This window comes from Lonchura striata, chromosome 20 (assembly GCF_050655825.1).
Source record: "Lonchura striata isolate lonStrDom1 chromosome 20, ASM5065582v1, whole genome shotgun sequence".
NCBI lineage: Eukaryota > Metazoa > Chordata > Aves > Passeriformes > Estrildidae > Lonchura > Lonchura striata.
Window position 1 is genome coordinate 3254519 of NC_140722.1, and position 21947 is coordinate 3276465.

The 21947-nt window shown below is 57.0% G+C and overlaps 2 protein-coding genes across 2 annotated transcripts; both read left to right on the forward strand.

The window, feature by feature from the left end:
- Positions 1-57: 57 nt before the first annotated feature.
- PXMP4 (peroxisomal membrane protein 4) lies at positions 58-8203 on the forward strand. The gene is made up of 4 exons (XM_021540453.4): positions 58-225; positions 830-892; positions 1427-1613; positions 3318-8203. The coding sequence occupies exons 1-4, from the start codon at positions 95-97 to the stop codon at positions 3579-3581; spliced, it is 645 nt and encodes a 214-aa protein (XP_021396128.3). The 5' UTR covers positions 58-94; the 3' UTR covers positions 3582-8203.
- Positions 8204-13170: 4967 nt separating this feature from the next.
- Positions 13171-17624, forward strand: E2F1 (E2F transcription factor 1). The gene is made up of 7 exons (XM_021540440.3): positions 13171-13505; positions 14177-14267; positions 14837-15056; positions 15420-15572; positions 15688-15802; positions 15909-16113; positions 16359-17624. Exons 1-7 carry the CDS (start codon positions 13314-13316, stop codon positions 16616-16618), a joined length of 1236 nt encoding a protein of 411 aa, XP_021396115.3. The 5' UTR covers positions 13171-13313; the 3' UTR covers positions 16619-17624.
- Positions 17625-21947: the final 4323 nt, after the last annotated feature.

Consider the following 21947-nt stretch of genomic DNA (forward strand, 5'->3'; position numbering starts at 1 on the left):
GCTTATTGGACGAGAGTTGTGATTGACAGCAGTGAGAGCCTATGGGAGCGGCGGGCGGGGCGGCGCCCCCGGAAGCGGCGTGCGGCGGGGTGCCATGGCCGGCGGGGCCATGGCGGGTGGTGGGGATGCGCTCCGCGCTCTGCTCCGCGCCGCCAACGCGCTCCTGCGGCAGCGCCGCTACCGCGCCGCGCTCGCCGTCATCAAGGGCTTCCGCAACGGCGCCGTGTGAGTGCGGGCCGCGGGGCCGCGGGCCCTCCCGTTGGGTGCCATGGCCGGCGGAGCTGTGGCGGGGTGCGGGGAGACGATTCCGCTCCCTCACGTACAGTTGGATGCTCTGAGCGGGGTTTGGGGGTGCTGAGCTGGGTTTGGGGTGCTGTGAGCCGGGTTTTGGGGTGCTCTGAGCCGGGTTTGGGGTGCTGTGAGCCGGGTTTGGGGGGCTCTGAACCAGGTTTGGGGTGCTGTCAGCCGGGCTTGGGGTGCTGTGAGCCGGGTTTGAGGGGCTCTGAGCGAGGTTTGGGGGGCTCTGAGCGAGGTGTGGGGGGCTCTGAGCGAGGTGTGGGGGGCTCTGAGCCCGGTTTGGGGGGCTCTGAGCCCGGTTTGGGGGGCTCTGAGCCCGGTTTGGGGGGCTCTGAGCGAGGTTTGAGGTCCCCTTCGGGCCTGGCTCGCTGAGGTGCATGTGCTCTTCTCTCTCCAGCTGGGCCCTAGCCGGTTTGCTGTGCTGCTGTTGCTGGGCTGGCTTAAAAGTAATAGATACTTGACTAAATAACCTTTTTCAGCTGTTGGTAGAATAGATATACAAACTCTGTTAAATATCTGTCCGCTTTTACAGTTATGGAGCCAAAATCCGTGCCCCACATGCCCTGGTGATGACTTTCCTGTTCAAGAGTGGAAGGTACAAATGCTAAATCTGTATTTTTGTGCTGCTGCTTAGAATATTTTCATCCCAGCTGCCTGTTTTCTGTGTTTCTAGGGAGTTTAAAGAGCAGAAGGATGTGTGAGCCGTGATTGAACCTTGTCCTGATAGTAAAACACAGAAATATATATATAATTGAGGGATTTAATCACTGATGGAATGGTAAATGAGGACAGAGGGGGAATTAGCAGATGCTGACAGCAATGTTCTATCCTGTGTTGAAATATGGGAACCCAGGCTGTAGCAGTGCACCTTGTGCCTTTCCCTGAGTTCCAGAGGTTTGCATTTAGCAATAGAAAGGTTTTAAAAGGGCTGTTTGAGTATTGAGAAAAGTAAGCACAGTCCACAGTCTGGGTAGGGCTGTGCTCTGATGAGTGAGCCAGAGCTGAGGGAATTTCTCCTTATTCCCAAGACATTCCTGGGATGCTCAAACCATCATGGAGGAGTGCCCAGGCTGAGTGAGTGCAGGATCTTGCCTTTTCACTCTGGTAATTGTCTGTTTCTTCCCCTCAGTTTAAGGGAGAAGCTGAAATCCATTGCCCAGGCCACGTACGCTCACTCCCGGAACCTGGCCTATTTTGTCTTCACCTACAAGGGGCTCCTGGCAGCGCAGGGGAAAAAAACCCCATTTCATTCTTTCCTCGCAGCCTGCATTGGGGGCTGGCTGGTGTTTGGTGACAACAATCCTGTCAACAGCCAGGTAAAGGCACTTGCTGAAAGCTTCTGTGGCCAGGAAGAGCAGCATGTGTGCCAGGAAGTGGTTGGTGGTGCCTGTTTCTGGTGGTTCTGACCACAGAGCGTTGCTCTTTTATCACGTTCTCTGCACAAGTTGCTGTTTTGACTACTCTGCACTCAAGTCCCAGGTGTGGTTGTTTGTCTCCATGAGCAGTGTGGGCAGCTGGAGTGCTGGGAGCCCTGGTTTGCCTCCAGAGCTGTGCTGAGTTTGTAGGAAGGCAGGTAACCCAAAGCTGTGGGGTTGACCTACCTGTCACCTGAGCTGTGGTCACTACCTGTGTGTTCCTGATCTGGCCATCACAGGGTTAAACTCTTCCCTTGAAGTGTTGTCAGTGTAGAACTTGATCAGTTAGAGTTGCACTGAAGTGGCTAAACTGATGAAAGCTGCCCAGGGCTGTTTGATTTAAAGCTGGTTGTTAACACACAGCTAGAAACCAAGGAGGAAAACAGCTTCAGATTAATCCAAAATGCTCACCTTAAGCCAGGCCTGGTGTTAGGCTGTGTCCAGACTCCTGAGCTCCCACCTGCTTGGCAGGACTGCTCTGGGTCTGCTCCATCAGCACCATCTCAGGTGCCATGAGCTGGGCAAAGACAGAAGTTGTGCAACTGCATAGCAGTGTTGCATGAAATGCAGCCTGGTGATTGCCAAATCAGAGCAGCAGGCCTTGGAGGGGACACAAATAGCCGTGGTTTGGCGTTGGAACTCAAAATGTCCCTCAGACATTTTTGGAGGTTCCAGGCCCAGGTCAGAAGCATTTGAGACCCTGGCAGGCAGCTGCAAACAGCTGTGATTTTGGATTTGAACCATGGAATGGTTTACCAACCTTGCAGGAAGAACAAGAAGTCACAAAAGTTTAGATATTAGAGTAGAAGCAGTTACAAAATAGAGGGAAGAATTTTTGAGTCCTGTACAGAGGGGTTTTGGTTTTGTACATGGGGGTCAGAAGTTTTAAGATAGAGGGATTTGGGCCTGTCCTGTCCTCCCTCTTTCTCCTTCCTTCCCTCCATTTTCTTGGTGATGTTGGCACTCACAGATTGGTTTAGAGTAGAAAAGCGCCATTTAATATAGGTAATAGGCATTGGGGAAAAACTGTAACCATGTAACATGTAATGTCCCATATAAAAGAAAAGCACCATTTAATATAGGTAATGGGCATTGGGATAAACTGTAACCATGTAACACGTAATGTACCATATAAAAGATAGAAAAGCACCATTTAATATAGGTAATAGGCATTGGGAAAAACTGTAACCATGTAACACGTAATGTACCATATAAAAGACAGCAGCAGCCCTGGTGGGGAGAGAAGAAGCAGTCGGGGTCAGAGAGGATGTCAGGGTGTGTGCGTGCCTCTGCCTGAGCTGTGAGCAAACCACAGCAGCCCCAGAAGAAAATCTTTTAGATAACTTGCAACAAACAACCATGAGACCAAACAACAGAGACTGCTGAGCCTTTCTTGGGAAGCTCAGGTTGGTGGAGAGATTTTTCCACCACACAGAGCCACCCCCGCCCTAGGGTGGGCTTTGGCAGTTTGGCAGGGTGCTGCCAGGGGAAATGACAGCCTGTTTGCTTTGAAGTGGGGACTTTTGCCACCTCTGGTGGCTGGGCTGTCCCTTGTGAGCCCCTGGAGCTGGCTGTGCTCAGGCTGCTCTCTGCTCTCTCCTGCAGATTATCATGTACCTGCTGTCCCGCATCCTGTTCGGCTTGGCCCGCCTGGCTGTGGACAAGGGCTACATCCCGCAGCCCAGGCAGGATCCCTTCCCTCTGCTGGCTGCCCTGGTGTGGGGCACAGTCCTGTGGCTCTTCGAATACCACAGGGAGACTCTGCAGCCCTCCCTGCAGTCCTCCATGACCTACCTGTACGAGGACAGTGAGGTGTGGCACGACGTGTCTGACTTCCTCATTTACAACAAAAGGACAGACAGCAAGTAGGTGCTTCAGTCTAAAACATCTTGGAATGGGATGGGACTTCCCAGCAGCTGAGGGAACAGGTTATTCTGTTTCTCATGACCTGTCATTTTTTTAAAGTAACATCTGTCAAGCAGAGTTGGCTCTTGTCTCCAGGCCAGAATGTTTGGCTCCTTTTAGAGCAAGCACACACCCCAGAGAAACTTGTTGCAGTCTTTTTTAAGAGGCCTTATTTTCCCTACAAGTGTGGCATTGGGGTTTGTTCTTTAAAAACTAAATATATTTATAATATGACAGCCTGACACTAACTGAAGAGTATGAAAACACATTCTAGGGCTCATCTGAATGTTTACAAGTGGGTTTTTTTCTGTGCTGCTGTGCTCACTGTGGTGTGATCAGGGGTGAATGGAGTGGGGGACCTGCTGAGCTCTGAAAGCAGGGCCATCATTTCTTCATTGCTGTGGATGGCTGGGAATCCTGTTTAAACTATTACAGAGACAGTTGTATGCTCCTTGAGAGATTTCCTCTGCAGTTTTCCCTCAGGGAGACAATAAAATGTCTGAGAATAGAGCTGTTAGGATTGTCTTGTACAAGCCTGGTAAATCAGGCTTGGAAAGACTGTTTTTACTTGGTTTCTTTCCTGCACTTGGTCTGAATCTGAGCCTCTGCAAAGTGCACTAATGAATACCCTGTAATTATTTTAAACTTGTCTGTAAAGCTTTTAAAAGCTGCTTGATCTAAATACCAAAAACAGTTACACAACTTGAGCTCTATGACCAGGCCTCAGATCTCATGCTGGGCACTTGGTGTGTCCAAGGGAGCAACATTTTCCAAGCACTTTTATTTTGGTGGAGCATGACAAGGCTTTCTCTGAGGTCCAGAATCTGCCCTCCACAGCAGTAGAATGTGTTGGCTGTAACCAGATTTGAAACTGATTTTGTACTGTTCTGTAGTTTGTGTTTAATTTAATGGATTAATTTATTAATTATCTTCCTCTCAAAAACACTCTGCTGAGTCCCAGGGTATGGTAGCACACCCTGGGCTGTAATAGAAAATTGACTAGAGAGCTGATGAAGCACAAAAACTGGTTTAATTAATCAATTAATAAATTCAAACTCCTCATAGTGCAAAGCACTTACGTGCCATACAACACTACACAGTTCACTCAATGATGTGCATGGAAAGAATTCCTGCCACACTGGTTTGATGTGGTGATATTTCCAAGAGAATCATTAAGCCCTTTTGGCTCACTTGGGACTGTTTGGTTCACTTTCCCTGTATCCACCTGCCCATGGCATTTCATAATCCTGCTAATGCTCTCTTTGTCATCTTTAGAACTCTTTACCCTCCAAGCTCTGGCAATTTCTCCTATTCAATGGTACAGCTGAAACAGTACATTTAACTTCAGGGAGCTTCTGAGTAGAAAACAATTCTCAATTTCTTCTTAAGTAATTTGTCCTTCTCCACCTAAACTCCTTTATTACTGTTGCATATATTCAGAGTGCTGCTTTGCTCTTTATTTTTCCACTTCTCTTTTCCATGCAAATCCATGATTTACATGGTGCCCAAAAACCAAGATACTACTTTGTCATAATAACTCTCTATAATCCCTTCAACTTCTAATTCACTGCTGTTACAGTCTGGAGTGAATAATTGAATTGGAACATCCATCAGACCCCATGAAAACTGTAAAATTAGGAATTTGGTTTCTTTCTTTTGGTTAAATATTTTTCTCTGTGTAGAGAAGCATAAAGGTTCCATACAGAAAAATTGCTGAAGCTACAGGTGAGGTCTGATTCCTTTATAAAAAACATCTTTCCTTCCACCACTGTTGGGTATTTGAAGCATCACAATTTTTCTGTCAGAAGCCTCAGTATTGTTCCAACCAAGTGTGTTGGTATTCTCCTAAAATTGCTGAATTCCAGCAAGCTTTGATGGGATTTCAGAAAGCTGACAGCTGTGGCTTGGGAATTGCTCCCTAAAACTATTGAAAATCCTTGACCATGTGTAATTATTGCAGCAAAAGAAGCTGTGGGCTGGTTCTGTGAGCTGGGTGTCTCTGAGGTTTTGATTTGTTAAATTTGTGGCTGGTATTTCTTTCTCTGAGAAGGGCCTGTGGTTCCCTTAGAGGTGGAATAACCTTCCTCTGCTGGGCATTGTACCACTGATGCTGCTGGTGAAGCAGAGAAGGACAAGTGCCTTTCCTGACCTTTTCACACTGCTCTCTGTCCTCTCTAGAAAATAAATCCCAGCCAAAAACCAGCATCTGCAATCAGCCTGGCAGCAGTGACTGTGACTTCTCCTTGGTTCAGAACACCCTTTTTCTCTTGGGAATCTCTCCCTTCCTAAGGAAACCATGCCTGAGCCTGCAGCCATCTGCAGAGGAGCTGCAGGAGGCAGCTGCCATGCCTGGAAAAGCCCAGCTCCTCCCGGGAGCACAGCCCCTGGGGCTTTGCTGACCGTTGGTTTTCCTGCTGTGCTGGGCCAGGGCGTTAAGCTGCAAGTCACTGCTTTCCCCAGGGAAGTAATTGGGACAGCTCCTTAATGACCTCAGCCCCCATGGCTGTTCCTGGGACCAGAGAGTGGGGATGAGCCCCTTCTGCTGCCAAGGTGTTGGAACAATGCAGGCGTGTAGTAGGGAAGTGAACTAGAAGTAATTTGTCTGAGTCAGACTTTTGGGATATGTAAGTGACACTCCCTGCCCTCCCCCAGGGCATTGTGTGGGGAATGGAGTGCCACTGTTTGGGTTCCCTTTTTATTAGCATTAAAAGCAAAAGAAATAAAGAGACAGTTGGGAAGCCACCTGCGAATGGCCAAGTGCTTAAGGATCACAAAAAAAGGGACATTTTCTCCCCCCAGCCCCAAATGGGTTTGAATTTTAAGATGAGCATGGGGTTGTTTGTCTAGCAACTTTATTTTCCCGTTATTTCTTCCATGACACCCGACTGATGCTGGGTGTCTCCAAAGAGGAGCAGAGTGTCTTAATCTTAGCTCAGTTTGTCAAAAGTGAGAACACTGGATAAAATTGAAGTGTTTAACATGATGCTTCTCCCTCAGATTTTAAGCCTCTCTTAGAGGCAGTTTTAAAGGTTAATGAATTGAACTGATCAAAAGTTTTTAGCAATTCTGAGCTTTTCAAGCAGAGTGACTATCCTGGGCTATTAATCATTTATTTTATGAAGGAACAAAGCAGGCTCAGGGTTATTTACTGCTGCTGCCTGCTGCCCTGGCATACCCACTGTGCTTCCCATCCCTTTGGAGGACAGCTTGTGTGCTGGAGCTGGCTCTGGAGATGGCTGGAGAACCCTTTCCGGGACAATTGCATTATTTAACAAAGGTGAAAATGAGACAGCTGCCTGACATTTGGGCTAGGAAGGTTTTCTGGGCTGTGTTTGGTGCTGGCAGTGAAGGAGAGGGTATTTGTGAGAGCAAAACCTGTGTTTGGCCACGCAGTGCTGCAGAGGAGGGCTCGAGGAGGCTGGGGCTGCTGGAGGTGTGACCCTGTGTCTGTAACAGGACAGTGCATCTGTGCTGGCCACCACCCCTGTGTCTGTGCAACAGCCAGAGAACTGCCCCTGTGCAGGGCATTTGTCAGAGAATTGTGGGATGCTTCAGGTTAGATGGAACCTTAAACAGCATCCCACACCTTCCTCTATCCCAGGAGGCTCCAAGCCCTGTCCAGCCTGACCTTGGACACTTCCAGGGATCCAGGGGCAGCCACAGCTCCTCTGGGCACCCTGTGCCAGGGTGGAGAGGGCGCAGAGAATCTTTGATATTGGTGCTGTGAGACTTTCTGCCCTGCTGGAGTGGATCAAACTCTGCTTTACACCCAGCTGGGTGTGGGTGGAAGAGCAGAGATGATCCCTGGCTGCTGAAAATGACCCAAAGCAGGGCCTCCCTGTACAGCTGGGAGCTGCCATGGCTGCCTGGTGCTGCTGGAGCAGCCAGAACCCTGTGCAGATCCCTCACCCCAGAGAAGCTGCTGGGACTCCAACTCGTTTCCCCTGCATCAGCACAAAGGTGACCTTTGGATAATACCCCAAGCTGTGTGCTGCTCCCTGTTTGTCAGGCTGTGTTTGTCTCTCTGGCTCATGCCAGCCTGAAGCAGAGTGTGTTTTCTGATGCTGCTTTTGAAACCAAACAGATAAGGGAGGAGGGAAAATAAGGCGTCATGTCTGTCTGCCACTGTTAATATTTTTGGGGTGTTAATCTTGAGTTTTCAACCTGTGTGTTCCTACCAGATTGGTGGAGGAGGTAACTTTTTTTTTTTACTTAGAAAAATTTTTGTGTTTCTGCTGATGAGGAGGGAGAAAAACAAACTAAAAGCTCTATAATGCAGGTATTATTACCTCTGCTTTTGAGATATATTTTGTATTCATAATTGCCGTGTAATCCCGGCCCTGATTTTCTGACAGCATAGAATAAACTAAAGAACATAAACTCAGGTAACTTACGTGACAGTGATCAGAATGCTTGTAGAAGTATCTCATATTTTGGGTTTAAAACAATAAAAAGAGAGGATGGGGTTGTTGATGTGGCTCTGTCCACTATGCATCACCTTCTTGTGGTCATTATTTCTGTATAATCACTCTTTGAATATTACAGTACTGTGCTTTGTCTACAAATAAAAATCCTAATTTTTTGTCTTTTACTGTCATCGTTTCTAAGCTAAAATGTATGAAGCAATGCTTGATTATTGCAAGTCTGTAGTCCTGGATGTAGAGAAGCCATGCACAAACAAGGTGTAGTTTTGGCATGGTTTGGGCTCCAGTGTTACCATCTTGGAAACAACAGCCAGTGCTGCTTTGACCCCACCATCAGATTTAATTCCTGCAGGGTTAAGGATGCCAGCTGCAGAAACAAATTGGGATGGCTGACACCCCTTGGGGTTTTTTTAAATATGACAAATACAGAAAATAGGGATGTCTATGGATGGTTTTGCTGCCTTTTCCAAGTTGAAAGTTCAGAGGGAATATGCTGTAGAGGTGACTGCTGGGGTGGCAAGGATGAAGCAATTGCTGAGTGTCTGTAAAACCAGACCTCCAGCTTTGTAGCCATTGGAATGCTGGAGTGTCCAGCTGGGCCCATGAGAAGCCAAATTAATGCCTCCAAACTGATGCCAGTGCTACCTTCAAGTGGGTTTTTCCTCCTGACAGAGCATCATACTCTGAGCCCTTGTTCTGCTCCAGGTGAAGCTCTGGATGTCCTGTAGGATTTCTGACAAAAGTGTTCCAACACTTTTGGGTTCTCAGTGCCAGTGACCATGTGGTGGGAAGTGAATCTGGACTGGCTAAGCAGAGGTAGAAGCTAGAGCCTGGCATATTCCCAAATCACTCCTCGATAAGCCCCAGGCCCCCCAGAAACACCTCAGCCTCTGTTCTTCCATGGGGTTTGAGTGAAGGAAACGGAAGAGCCTTGTGGCATGGAGTGGCTTTCAGTGTTTATGGTGTTTTGGCTTCAGAGGATGAGACGTGGCTGGGTGTGAGAGCAGAGCAGAGGGCAGCAGGCTCTGTGCTCCTGGCTTCCCCTGAGAGACACTCTGCATGGTGTGAGCTTTAAAAACAGAGAGGAGGAGATGGCACTGCTGGGTCTGGCGTGCCCAGCATCCAAAAGAGGAGCTGACCTGGTGTCCTGTGACAAGGGCTGTGTCTTCTGTAAGAGATGCAAGGGAACAAGCACTGCCTGGCTTTTGGGACTGGGATCTGAGAGGAAACACCTAAACCAGGGCTGCCCCTTCTGCCACAAGCCAGCTTTAGACACTTCTAGAAGCTTCCAGAAAGTGGCTTTGGTTTGCACAGAACAACGGTGACGGCTCAGGTGGCAGAGGTGAGGGACTGTAGGGTCAGGGCAGAACTGGGGGGGCTCTGGGCTTTCCCCAGCTGTATGTCCCCACCACAGGCAGATTGTGCCACACTGCCAACTCACCATCTTGCGAACAAACCAGGGAACTGGGACAGGGACATTGGCAGGAGACCCCAGAGAAGTCCTGCTCTGCTCACATGTGACACACTCCTGGTGGGAACTGCTGGAGGTTGGGACTGCCTCTGCGATGGCAGGGACAGTAAATGTGCTCCTGGGACACCCACAGGCTGCCCTTAACCCAGCAAGGGGTTTGCATCCTGCAGCTCTCCTCCCCCCTGCTCCCGCTGCCAGGTGATTTTCCAGCGCAGGTACCAGCTGTGCTCCAGCTGCAGACTTCTCCCAGCACACAGCCTTGCTCTGAGTCTATCCCACAGTGCCAAACCCACCCAAACTCAGCGGCTGCCACGGCACGAGGTGTCTGAGCAGCCTTCCCACTGCTGTGCAGGAGAGAGCGGGGCTGTGCAGGCAGGGATGTGCAGGCAGGGATGAGCAGGCAGGGATGTGCAGACAGGGATGAGCAGACAGGGATGAACAGGCAGGGATGTGCAGACAGGGATGTGAAGGCAGGGATATGCAGACAGGGATGTGAAGGCAGGGATGTGCAGGCAGGGATGTGCAGGCAGGGATGTGCAGGCAGGGATGGGCAGGCAGGGATGTGCAGACAGGGATGTGCAGGCATGGATGTGCACGCAAGGATGTGCAGACAGGGATGAGCAGACAGGGATGAACAGGCAGGGATGTGCAGACAGGGATGTGAAGGCAGGGATGTGCAGACAGGGATATGCAGACAGGGATGTGAAGACAGGGATGTGAAGGCAGGGATGTGAAGGCAGGGATGTGAAGGCAGGGATGTGAAGGCAGGGATGAGCAGACAGGGATGTGAAGGCAGGGATATGCAGACAGGGATGTGAAGGCAGGGATGAGCAGTCTGGACTTTATCGGGAGCAGCACCTGCCGCACGGATAATCTCGGGAGCACGTCCGCGCTCCTCAGCGGGGCTGCCGGGGGAGGCTGCAGTTGTGCAGGAGACAGAATTCATCTGCTTCCCCTCACCCACATGCCAGAAAGGCCCTGCCCGCCCTTCTCCCACCAGCGTTCGCCTTTCATTTGTCTCCACAGCCGCCCCTTTTCGCGCCGCCGGCGCTGAAAGCCTCGGAGAAGTCGGAGCGCAGCCTCCGGGAGAGGGGGCAGAGCCTGCTCCCCCCGAAGAGCTCCTGCATGAATTAGGGGGGTGAAGGCAGCCTTTGTGAGCCGAGCGGGAGCAGCTGGTGCAGCAGCTGTGTCCCAAACCCTGCCTCATCCCAGGAAGCGCCGGGCTGAGGCTCCCCAGGGATGGGGAGAGCACCGCCAGCCATGCGCTCCCGCCCGGCTGCTGGGGTTGCCTTTTTCCCCCTTCCCCAGATGGAAGAAGCATTAACTGTGTGCAAACATCTGGTCTAACTGTTGCTTATGCTTCCTAGTAATGATGATATTGCAGTGGAAGGGCTCTGGAGAGTGGGGCCCGGAATATTAGAAGGGCCAAGTGTTAATTAACTATATTAATTTCCTTTAAGCAAGGCAGCGTTTCTATTTGCTCTCTGCTGATGAAGAAATGAGGCACAGCGAGTTTATTGGATTGGTCACGGACATGCACCATGTTACTGCTGTATTTAAGGATGGAGGGACCCAGGGAAATCACAGCCCTGCTCCACACTGGCCACCCCCAGAGGAATTGCAGCCACTGCCAAAGCATCCAGCATAAAATCCTTTAAAGCCAGAAACCTGTTAGGCCAGCACAGGGGCACTGCATGTCAGGATCTGCTCCACAGCAAAGAGGTTAACTCATCCCTGCAAATGCCTCCTGCATCCCACGCACTGCTGGGAAAACAGCCCTTCTCCTGCAGTGCTGGGAAAACAGCCCTTCTCCTGCATCCCGGGCAGGTCAGGGTTGGCAGCAGGAGCCAGCACTGGCTCACAGCTCTGCCTGGCAGCAGCAGTGGGCTGGGGGTCACTGTGCTCGACCACCAACCCCCGGGGGCACGTGGGGGGCACAGAGGGGTCAAACCCTGGGCTTGGCTCAGCATGGGTTTGGGTGCTTGGATCAGACCCCCTCTACAAACTTTCCTCATGAGCTTCCCCATGTCTGGGCCTTGCAAAAGGCCTAATCTTTAAATGCTTTTTAATTTTTTTTTTTTATTAGCAGGATGTACTTTTTTCCTTTTTAATTTTGCCTCCTCATGCAGCAGGAGGTTATCAGTGTCCTGCAGACAGGAGATACTGGTGCTGGGAGCTGCCTGTCCCGTGTCTCATGGGTGGACTCTCATCTTTCTCAGCATATGGGGCCACTCCCGGCTCCGTCTGCTGTCCCTGTGTCCCTGCCTCTCCCCAGCCACACGCTCCCACGGCCGGAGATAGCGCCTGGCACGGTCAAGTGCAGGTTGTGCTCCCGGCAGAGCTTTTCCTCTGCCCTCTAAGGGGTTATCAGCCATTCCTGAAGGAGCTGCCGAGATCCGCAGCTGTTTGCAAACACAGAATGCCGTGAATCCCCGGCCAGACGGATGGAGCAGATTGCAGCATCCCAGCCCTCCCGTGTGCGCTGGACCCTGGAGCAGCGTCAGAGCCCGAAGCCTCCAGATTTGTCGGACAGCCTCAGCCGTGGTCTCGGGGCTGCTTCCACAAGGGAGGTGGACAGCCCTGAACTGAAGCCTTCATCGCCCCAGCGCCCAGACAGAAATCCTGCCCACGGCCCGCAGCACAGGAGAGGAGCCACTGATGTCCCCACTGCGAGGCATTGCTGCGGGGGGCCGGGCCAGGCTGGGCTGGCTGTCACCCCCGGGCAAGGGGAACACACGGCGGGCAGCCTGCGACGCCCCGCAGAGCCCAAAGCCGCCCTCTTCCCCAGCAGTGACACCCGTGGGCGGGCGGAGTCCGCAGGGCAGGGGAGCGAGCTGAACTTTGCTCGTGGGTGCGTGCCCCGTCCTCCCGCGCCATCCGGAGCGGGGAGCGGCCGCGCCCGCAGCCGGAAGCGCAGCACCCCGGCGGGGCTGAGCCCGGGCCGGGACCGGCTCGGCCCGAGCCCTGAAATCCCCACGGCTGGGAACACCGGCAGCCGGGGCCGGCTCGGAGCGAGGAATCCGCGGCGGCACACGAGGGGGACACCCTCTTGTCAAACAGGGACACGGGAGGGGACACCTCGAGAGGGACACGGGGGACACAAAGAGGGACACGGGAGGGGGACACAAAGAGGGACACGGGAGGGGACACCCCGAGGGGGACACGGGGGACACAAAGAGGGATACGGGAGGGGGACACGGGGGACACAAAGAGGGACACGGGAGGGGACACCCCGAGGGGGACACGGGAGGGGACACCCCGAGGGAGACACGGGGGACACAAAGAGGGACACGGGAGGGGACACCCCGAGGGGGACACGGGGGACACAAAGAGGGACACGGGAGGGGACACCCCGAGGGGGACACACGCAGCGCGCGCCGCACCCGCGCTGCGCCCCCGCCGCGTCCCCGAGCCGCGCTCCCATTGGCCGCCGCCCGGGCGCGGCGCCGCTGATTGGCCGCCTGTCAGCGCGGCCCCCGCCCGCCAATGGCCGCGCGGCACCGCCCGCCGCCCCGCGCGCCGCGGCCAATGGCAGCGCGTCCTCTCCTCCCCGCCGAGGCGGGCGCAGCCAATGGGCGGGCGGCGGGGCGGCTCGCGCCGCTTTTCGCGGCAAAAAGGATTTGGCGCGCAAAGGCGCGCGGGGCCGGCGCGCCGAACAATCCGGCGGCGGCCGCACCGGAGCCGGAGCCGGAGCCGGAGCTGGAGCGCAGCGGCCCCGCGCCCGCCATGGGCCGCGCCCCTGTCCGCGCCCTGCCCGCCGCGCCGCCCGCCGCACCGGCGGCACCGGCTGCCATGTGAGCCATGGCGGCGGCGGGCGGCGCGGCGGGGCTGGCAGCGCTGCTGGGCAGCGCCTCCCCGCACCTCCTGATCGTCTCCGCCGCCGAGGAGCCCGCGGGCGGCGGCCACCCCGATACCGACCTCCTGCTCTTCGCCACGCCGCAGCCCGCCCGTCCCGGCGCCGCGCCCAGACGGCCCGCGCTGGGCCGCCCGCCGGTAACCCCCGCGAGTGGGATGGGGAGCGGGCGGGGGCCGGGCGGGGGCTCCGGGGACCGGCGGGCCCGGGCTGTGTTCCGAGCTGTGCAGTATTGGGCCTCGAACCGGCCTGTAACGACCGGGCCGTATACCCGACCGGGCTACACCGAGCCGGGCTGTACAATGGGCCCGGCTGCGTACCGGGCCGTGCTATGTAGCGAGCCGTGCCAAAGCCAGCCGGGCTGTACAGCGGACAGGGCTCCGTACCGGGCCGGACCGTATTTCACCCTGCTGTGCCCCGTGCTGTGCCATATGCCGTGCCCTGCTCCGTGTCAGCCCGTGCCCGGTGCACCCGGCTGTGCCAGGCTGTACGGCCGGGCCGTGCCACGCAGCACCTGCCGGGCCGGCCCTGCCCCGCCGCCGCTCCGGAAGCCGCAGGCCCCGGCGCCGGGCCGTGCTTGGCCTCCCCAGCCACGGCCCGCGTCGGCTTTGGGGCGCTCCCCGCAGCGCGGCGGGGCCCCGCGGCTGGGCCAGCCCCCATCCCTGCCAGCGGGGTGACAGCTCTCATCAACCCCTTCCTGCCGGGATCCGGGGTGTCTGTACCCCACTGTGCTGTGGGGGGTCCTCACAGAAACCCTTCACAGCAGTGGGGCCTGGGGCGGCTGTCCCTGTGCTGACCCCGGCCCTTGCAGGTGAAGAGGAAGCTGAACTTGGAGACGGACCACCAGTACATAGCGGAGAGTTTGCCAGTGAGCCGGGGCAAGGCCAGGAACCCTGCTAAAGGTACCGGCTCCACTCCCCCCGGCCCCCTTGCCAGCCCAGCTCAGAGCAGAGGTCCAGCAGCCCCACTCTGCTCCCCCAGGCTCATCCTGGTAGCTCCTTCCAGGCCCTTTGTGTCGGTGTGGATGGGCTGTTCCCGGGGCTGGCCTGCCTCTGTCCACCCTCCACACTCACTGCTGTGCCCTGTGCTGGTGGCATGGCTGTCCTGCCCTTGTGCTGGGCACCCCTCCGGCTCTGTCCCTCCCCGTGGGATGGAGCTGTAGGTGCCAGCATGGTGTCAGTGCAGTGTCCCAGGTGGACCTGCTGTTATCTCCCCCCAAGCCCAGCCTGGCACTTGGCGTCTCAGTCACAGCTGTGGTCACAACGGAGCACAGGTGTCACAGCTTGTGCCAGGTGCTGCAACATCCTTCCTACAGGGGATTTGGGCAACTCACCCCGTTGCCCTGAGATAACAGATTGGGTTTGGGGTGCCAGTCCTGGTCACTAGTCCACAAGCCACCTGCAAGTATGGCAGGAGTTTTGTGACCTTTCAGCTTCAGCTGTGGATGACACTTGTCCTCCACGTCTGGCAGGGGCAAAGTCTCCTGGAGAGAAGTCCCGCTATGAAACCTCCCTGAACCTCACCACCAAGCGCTTCCTGGAGCTGCTGAGCCAGTCCCCAGATGGTGTGGTGGACCTCAACTGGGCGGCCGACGTCCTGAAGGTGCAGAAGAGGCGCATCTACGACATCACCAATGTCCTGGAGGGCATACAGCTCATCACCAAGAAGTCCAAGAACCACATCCAGTGGCTGTATGTCGCTGGCTCATGGGGCTGTGCCTGGCTGTTCCTGGGGTGGGGGAGCTGTCTGGGTGGAGGAGGGTCTTACCTGGGTGGAGAATTTCAGGGCAGGGTCACCAGAGCTTCTGCTGCAGGCCAAGTGGTGGCTCCCTGTGGGGACGGCTGTGCTCAATGGCAGGAGGGTCCTGCGAGTCCCTCTGGGACTCCCCGAGTCACCCAGGGGAGGGGAGGGCTGCATCCAGCCTTGGGGGAGCAGCACTCTGCTGCAAAATCCCTGCAGGGCTGGTTCCCTGCCGGGGGGGTGGGATGTGGCCTGGCCTGGGTGGGGCCCTGGAAGCTGTGGGAGCGGCTCCTGATGGACACGGTGCTCCCCAGGGGCAGCCAGGCCACGGTGGGAGCGCCAGGCCGGCACCGGCTGCTGGAGAAGGAGCTGCGGGAGCTGCAGGCGGCCGAGCGGCAGCTGGATGACCTCATCCAGATGTGCACGGTGCAGCTGCGCCTGCTCACCGAGGACCCCGCCAACCAGCAATATCCTTTGGTTCTGGGGTGGGGCTGGCTGGGTGGGGCTGTGCTTGAGCCGCGGTGGCACAGGCAGGGAGTTTCTCAGCCCACATCCCCGTGTCCCTTCCTTGACCCGCCCCACCGCAGCCTATGTCACCTGCCAGGACCTCCGCAGCATTGTGGACCCCGCGGAGCAAATGGTGATGGTTATCAAAGCCCCCCCAGAGACCCAGCTGCAGGTCTCAGACCCAGCAGAGGTGAGTTGGGGTCACGTTCTGCTCCTGCTGTGCCCTCCCTGAGCAGCCCCGGCTGTTCCCTGGGTGTCCTTGTGCCACCTTGTCTCACTCCTGTCCCCTTCCCCAGGCATTCCAGGTCTCCCTGCGAAGCACTCAGGGCCCCATCGATGTGTTCCTCTGCCCCGAGGACAGCTCTGGGGTCTGCAGCCCCGTCAAGAGCCCCTTCAAAGCCCCTGCAGAGGACTCTTCTCCCAGCCATTCCCAGCCCAGAGCCTCCCTGCTCCTGCATCCTGCCCAGGATGTGAACATGCCGCTGCTGCCTGGAGAGCAAGGTGGGCCTGGGGACACGAGGGAGCTGGGGACACGAGGGAGCTGGGGACACGAGGGAGCTGGTGGGATGTCACAGTGGCTCTCATCAGCCCCTCTGCCGTTGGCACAAGCAAGGAGCTGCCATGCTGCTCAGGCACCCCAACAAGGCAGGGAGGTGGGAAGGCAGCAGCTCCATAGCCAAGAAAGCTTTTTTTGGGGTTTCTTTGGAGACTATTATGGGATTTACAGCTGCTTCCCATCCCCACAGAAGCGCTGCTGCCAGGGCCGAGCGCAGCGCCCAGCAAGAGCCCGGAGGAGGAGGAGGAGGAGGTGAGCCTGTCCCCACTGGCCTCCATGGACATCCTGCTGGAGCAGAGCAGGGAGGACTTGGCGGGTTTCTTGGCCGATGAGTTCATCAACCTGTCGCCGCCGCAGGCGCAGGACTATCACTTTGGGCTGGAGGAGGGCGAGGGCATCAGCGAGCTCTTCGACTGCAACTTTGGGGACTTCACCCCCTTGGACTTCTGAAGCTGTGCCCGCCCGGGTGCCTGGGGGAGCTGCCAGGGGAGGGGGCAGCCCTGGCAGGGCGGGCAGGGCAGGGCAGCCCCTCTGGCTCCAGCGCCTGCTGTTCCTCCCCCATCCCTTTTTGCAATATTTTCTTGTTATCCCTCCAGCCCGGTGGGGGCCGGTGGCATCCTCAGCTCCAGCCCCATGAGGAGGATGCCAGGGTGGGGTTCCCATCTCTGGGGACCCCCCTCCATAGGGCCCTGATCAGGGGCAACTGCCCAGGGCAGAGCCTCTGCCCCCCGGGAGTCCGTTCCAGAGCTTTAAGCAGTCCTGTGTATAGATTAATGATTTGATTAATTTATTATTGTCCCCTGGGGACAGCGTTCAATTTCCACGGGAGTTTGGGGGGGCTGTACAGCAGAGTGGGGGTGCTGAGAGTTTTTGTTGTGCTGGGAGGGGGTGGTGGAGATGTGGGGGGTGCTGGGTTAGGGCTGTGCCCCTGCGTGGTGGCTGCCCACAGCCTGGCTGAGCGTGGGGTATTTATTTATTATTTATGGCGTGTGGAGCTCTCCCAGGACATGGAGGGAGCAGGAGGACAGTGCTGGTGGGACACGGAGGGTGCCACCAGGGTCTCACCAGCACATCCTGGCTTTGCTTGTGTCCAGAGCAGGGCTGGCAAGGCCACGGCTGTGGCAGGGGGCTGCGGGAGCGGGGTCGGGGCTGGATGGGGCTGGTGGCCCTGGGACCATGTATGTGTGTCCCCTCGGGGACAAAGAGGTGTCCAGGGGGAGCATCTCTGCAGGTGAGCACCCAACGCTGTCTCCAGGCTTTCCTGCCCCTCCCTGTGCAGCCCTTCAGCCTTTTGGCTCTGGCTCCTCATCCCCAGGCCACTGGGGCTGGGAGAAGAGGGGAGGGGGGTCCTGGGGTCCCCCTGGGCCGAGCTGGAGACGCACTTTCACTTTTACTGCCATTTAACAAGCTTGTGTTCTCTGAGCTTTGTGTTTAATAAAGGTTTCTACTGACTCTGCCCTTGGACTGTGCTCAGGTGCCTGGGGCTGTGAGGGGTGGTGTGAGGACTTCAGGTGAAAAATCGGGAGGTTTGGGGTTATTTTGTGGTCTGTTTTCCACTTTGAACTTGAAATCCATGACCAGGTGTGTCCGTACCTGGGGCTGCAATAGGTGCTTCAGACCTTGGTCCCACACAGGGCGGGATCTGGGCCTGATCCTGCCCTCCCTGCTCCTCCAAAGCAGCTGTGCTGCAGGAGGATGGGGTGATGGGTTGGGATGGGGTTTGCTTTTCTTTCAGCTGTCCTGTCCTCACTTGGCTCGTTTCCTGCCTGGTTCTCTGCCTGCCTTCCCCCTGGTTTTGGGGCAGCATTTTCCTGGCTGTGGCTGCAGCATGGGGCCAGTGTGAAGCCACTCCATCCGATGAGTTCCCAGCTTTCCCCATTCACCCAGCTCTTGGTGCTGCCTCATGACACCTGCTGGCAGCAGTTTCTGCCCCAAAGTTCGAGGTCCCTGTGTCCTTGCTCACTGGGGACACGCTGTGTGCCAGCAGCAGCCCTGGCCCTGGGTGCCCTGATTCCCTCTGCAGCACACCAGGACCGAGGGACACTGGGGACCCCCAGCTTGGGGCTCCCAGGATGGGGCTCAGCAGGGCCATGGCCACTGCCCTAGGGGCAGCCAGGGCTGTGCTACTTCCTGCCTGTGTTCGTGCCCTTTCTCCCCTCCTCCAGCCCAGCCTCCTGCCTGGTTTTCCTTTAAACAGCCTGATAAATATTTCACCCTGAGCATGCTGTGTAAACTCACCCTGCTCCTGCACGGGCAGGCAATGGGATCCCAGGCTCAGGACGGGCTGCTGGTGGGTGCTGGGTGGCACAGAGAGCCCATCACCGCTGCCTGCCCGCTTGTGCCTCTCTTCCCACCCCTGAGGCAGTCCCTGGCCCGCTGTGCTGTCCCTGGATTGCTCCTACAGCTGGGCAGGCGTGGGGTGCCAAACCCCATGGCTCAGCTCCGCACACCATTCCCTTTCCCAGCTTTCCCAGCCCTCCAAAGCACGGCAGCAGGGCCAGCCGGGCCCTGCCATCTCCAAACCAGTGCCCAGCAGGGCAGTGTCACACACAGGGCAGTGTCACACACATGGGTGACTCCTGTGCCTGGCTGGGAAGGGCTGGCGTTTGTCACGCTGCCACCCCTTCAGATGGGGCTTTTTCACAGTGACACTGGAGCAGTATTCCTGCTGCTCTGAGCCATGGGACTCCTGCCCACAGAGCCAGGCCAGGAGGCAGGGACCAGGTGGGAGGGCAGGGTTTGTCCCCTGAGGGGCAGGTGTGGAGGTTTTATGAGTTACTGTAGGGTGCCCAGCCCAGCCGTATGCCAGCCCCTCCCCAGCCATCCCTCCTCCTCCACGGTGATGGTGACCTGCAGCGCTGCAAAGGGGAGACACCCCGGCACGGGAAATGGTTTTTTTGGGGGCCAGGGGGCACAGGGAGAGGGGAGAGGACTCGCACTGACATCCCGAGCTCCACAGGGCTGTCCCCACAGCCAGCCAGCGCCAGCAGCCGCACAGCTCTGCCTCTTTCTCTGTACCTCTCTGGTGGCATCAGTGTCACCCTGCCCTCGCAGGGAAGCTCCCGGGACACTCGCAGCCCCGCTGGAAGCAGCCCCGCGGGGCCAGGGCTGTGTCCCGCTGCGGCAGCGCAGCCCAGCCCTGCGGCTGCACCGCTCCCGGGAGCCACGGCTCGCCAAAATAACCACCCTGCTCCCGGCACGATCCGTGATGCAGCTGAAGGATTCCCGCTGCTGTTCCGGATGCTGGACAGGGAGCTGATGGGAGCTGCTTTGGAAGAGCACAGGGCAGCGTTGGGAAGCCGCCCCAGGCACTGCCTGGTTTGATTAATCTGCTCCAACGCTGCTTTTCTGTGTCAGGTGAAGGCAGCAGGGTCGGGAGATGGGCACCTGGCACACAGCCTGCCTCAGCTCTCCGTGCCAGGCACTGTGACCCCACAGGGACCGTGTCCATCCAGCCTGCGGTGCTGCTGGGCAGCAGTGGTGACTCCATTGGCACTGGGAAATGCTCTGCAGGATCTGGCCACGGAGCTGAGCCCAGGCAGCCCTGGGATGTCCTGGCCCTGTTCTGTAGCGTTGGGATCTGGGGGAAGCAGGAGAGCTCCACAGTGGGGTGAGCTCTGGGACAGGCTGGCAGTGGCATTAAGTGTCCCCCATAAGGGGTTTGTACCTTTAACCTAATCCCCCTCAGAGGGTCCTAGAGGGGTTTGGGGTCTCTATAGGCAGGGATGTCCTGCCCCACCTCTGCATCCCACCCCCCGCTTCCCTATTTCCACTTCCAAAAGTCTCTCCCGTTTCCTCCACGAGGAGGGAACTCAGGGAGGTGAAGAGCAGAGTGGTTTATTTCTGGGATGCTGTTGAGTGGCTGCTTCGTTTAATTCCTTCCCGTTGAGGTGCTGGGGAGCAGAGCAGAGCCCTGGTGTCCCCCACAGCCGAGGTCGTGTCCCTCTTCCCTGCCATGGCTTTCTGGGAGCTGGGAGCACCTGTCACCTCCTGCCATCAGCAGTTTGCCTGAACTTCATCCTCACTCTCAGGCTGCTCTTTCCCACGTAGAAACTCGTGGTAACTCCCAAGGATCCCACTGGGCACCGAGCGTGGATTTTTGGAGCAGATGGGAGTGCAGGAAGCCGTTCCAAGGGGGGCATTTGGATCCATGGCAGAGCCTCACCATCACCCAAGCCCCTTCCATGCTCCCTGGCAAGGTGAGTCCCCTGTCTCTGTGCACCCCTTGCCCGTGTCCTGCTCCCATTTCAGTTGGATTTGGAGATGGCCATGCTCAACAGCCCTGGGGACAGGGACAGCCCTGTGCCACGTGCAGTGGGTGCACGTGCACCCTGGAGCCCTCGGATGCCCCTGCCAGGGCCCAGCTGTGCTTTTTCCACCTCTTTTGCCTTGCACACACCTGGAACAGCTGGGAGATAGTAAAAATAGCTGTGATGCCGTGGGCTCAGCTTGGAGCCCGTTATCCCAGAGGGAGCAGGAGGTGAGTGAGCTCCACGTGCTGCAGCTCGGTCACGTTGGGCTGGGGAAGGAGCTGGGATGTCAGACCTGGCTTAAGCAGAGCTGAGCTCAGCACTCAGGGCGTCCTGGAGAGCTCCACGGAGAGCAGAGGTGGTGCTGAGGGAGGCAAAGCCTGCCTGGGATTTTACAAAATCCAAGCAAAACTGGTTCATACCCCTTTCTCAGGAAGTGAAATCCTGGAATGCAGGCACAAGCCCTCAGGTGCCAGGCAAGGGGTGGGGACTCCTCCTCCTCCTCCTCCTCCTCCTCCTCCTCCTCCTCCTCCTTCTCCTCATGTCCCCCAGCCTGCAGGGGCAGGGGGGTTCACACCTCTGGAGGTACCAGGATGCTGGCATATTGCTCCGGAGGGAAGCATCTCAAAGCAAAGGCTGCCTGGCACTGAGGGCATGGTGGAGCTGGCACCACCAGGAACTCATTTGGAACCACCCTGGGTGTCAGGGGACCACTCCAGGGCACCAAAATCACAGTGAGACCACCTGTGGTCAAACTGGGGCCAACCCAAGGCCAAATGAGGAAAGCAGGACTTTCCCAGTGCCATCAGTGTCCATGTTGGGACCACCTGTGGTCAAACTGGGACCAACTGGGACAATCGGGGCTATCCCAAAGCCAACAGCGACTGCACTGGGACCACCTGTGGTCCAGCTGGGGCCACAGTGGGACAACCAGGGCTATGCTAGGACCAGCCATGAGCACACCATGACCACCCTTGGTGAAACTGGGGCAGCCCCAGGGCCAACTGGAGCAACCAGAGCTACCCTGGGGGTAAGAGCAACCACGCTGGGACCACCCATGGTCAAACTGGGACCACTCAGGGCCTCACTTAGGGCACCCAGGGCTATGGTGGGGCCAACAAAGACCACGCTGGGACCATCCATCACCAGACTAGAGCCACCCTAGGGCCAGCTGAGGCACCCAGTGCTACAGCGCGGCCAACAGTGACCGCACTGAGAGCACCTGTGGCCACACTGCGATCACTGGGGCAATCAGGGCTACTGTGGAGCCAACACTGAGACCTCTGGTCACACTGGGACACTCCGGGATGGCCACAGAACCGCGCGTGGGATCCCACTGGGATCTATCTGGTCCAACTGGGACCGCCCCAGCGGCGAGCGGGCAGCGGGACCCAGCGAGGCCCCGCCCCTCTCCGTTCCGCTAAGCACATTGGTGGTTCCTGCTGCCAATCACGCCCCATGGCCAATCGGATGGCGGCGGGGGCGGGCCCTCCGCGGAGCCAAAGTTGGCTGGGGCGGCGGAGGCGCTC

What these genes read in the sequence shown, in the direction of transcription:
- PXMP4 (XM_021540453.4), top strand. Translation starts at nt 95, where the DNA reads ATGGCCGGCGGGGCCATGGCGGGTGGTGGGGATGCGCTCCGCGCTCTG. An exon ending in TTCCTGTTCAAGAGTGGAAG is followed by an intron (nt 893 to 1,426) that starts GTACAAATGCTA and finishes TCTTCCCCTCAG; the next exon opens with TTTAAGGGAGAAGCTGAAAT. An exon ending in ACAATCCTGTCAACAGCCAG is followed by an intron (nt 1,614 to 3,317) that starts GTAAAGGCACTT and finishes TCTCTCCTGCAG; the next exon opens with ATTATCATGTACCTGCTGTC.
- E2F1 (XM_021540440.3), top strand. Translation starts at nt 13,314, where the DNA reads ATGGCGGCGGCGGGCGGCGCGGCGGGGCTGGCAGCGCTGCTGGGCAGC. An exon ending in CCGCGCTGGGCCGCCCGCCG is followed by an intron (nt 13,506 to 14,176) that starts GTAACCCCCGCG and finishes CGGCCCTTGCAG; the next exon opens with GTGAAGAGGAAGCTGAACTT. An exon ending in AGGTCTCAGACCCAGCAGAG is followed by an intron (nt 15,803 to 15,908) that starts GTGAGTTGGGGT and finishes CCCCTTCCCCAG; the next exon opens with GCATTCCAGGTCTCCCTGCG.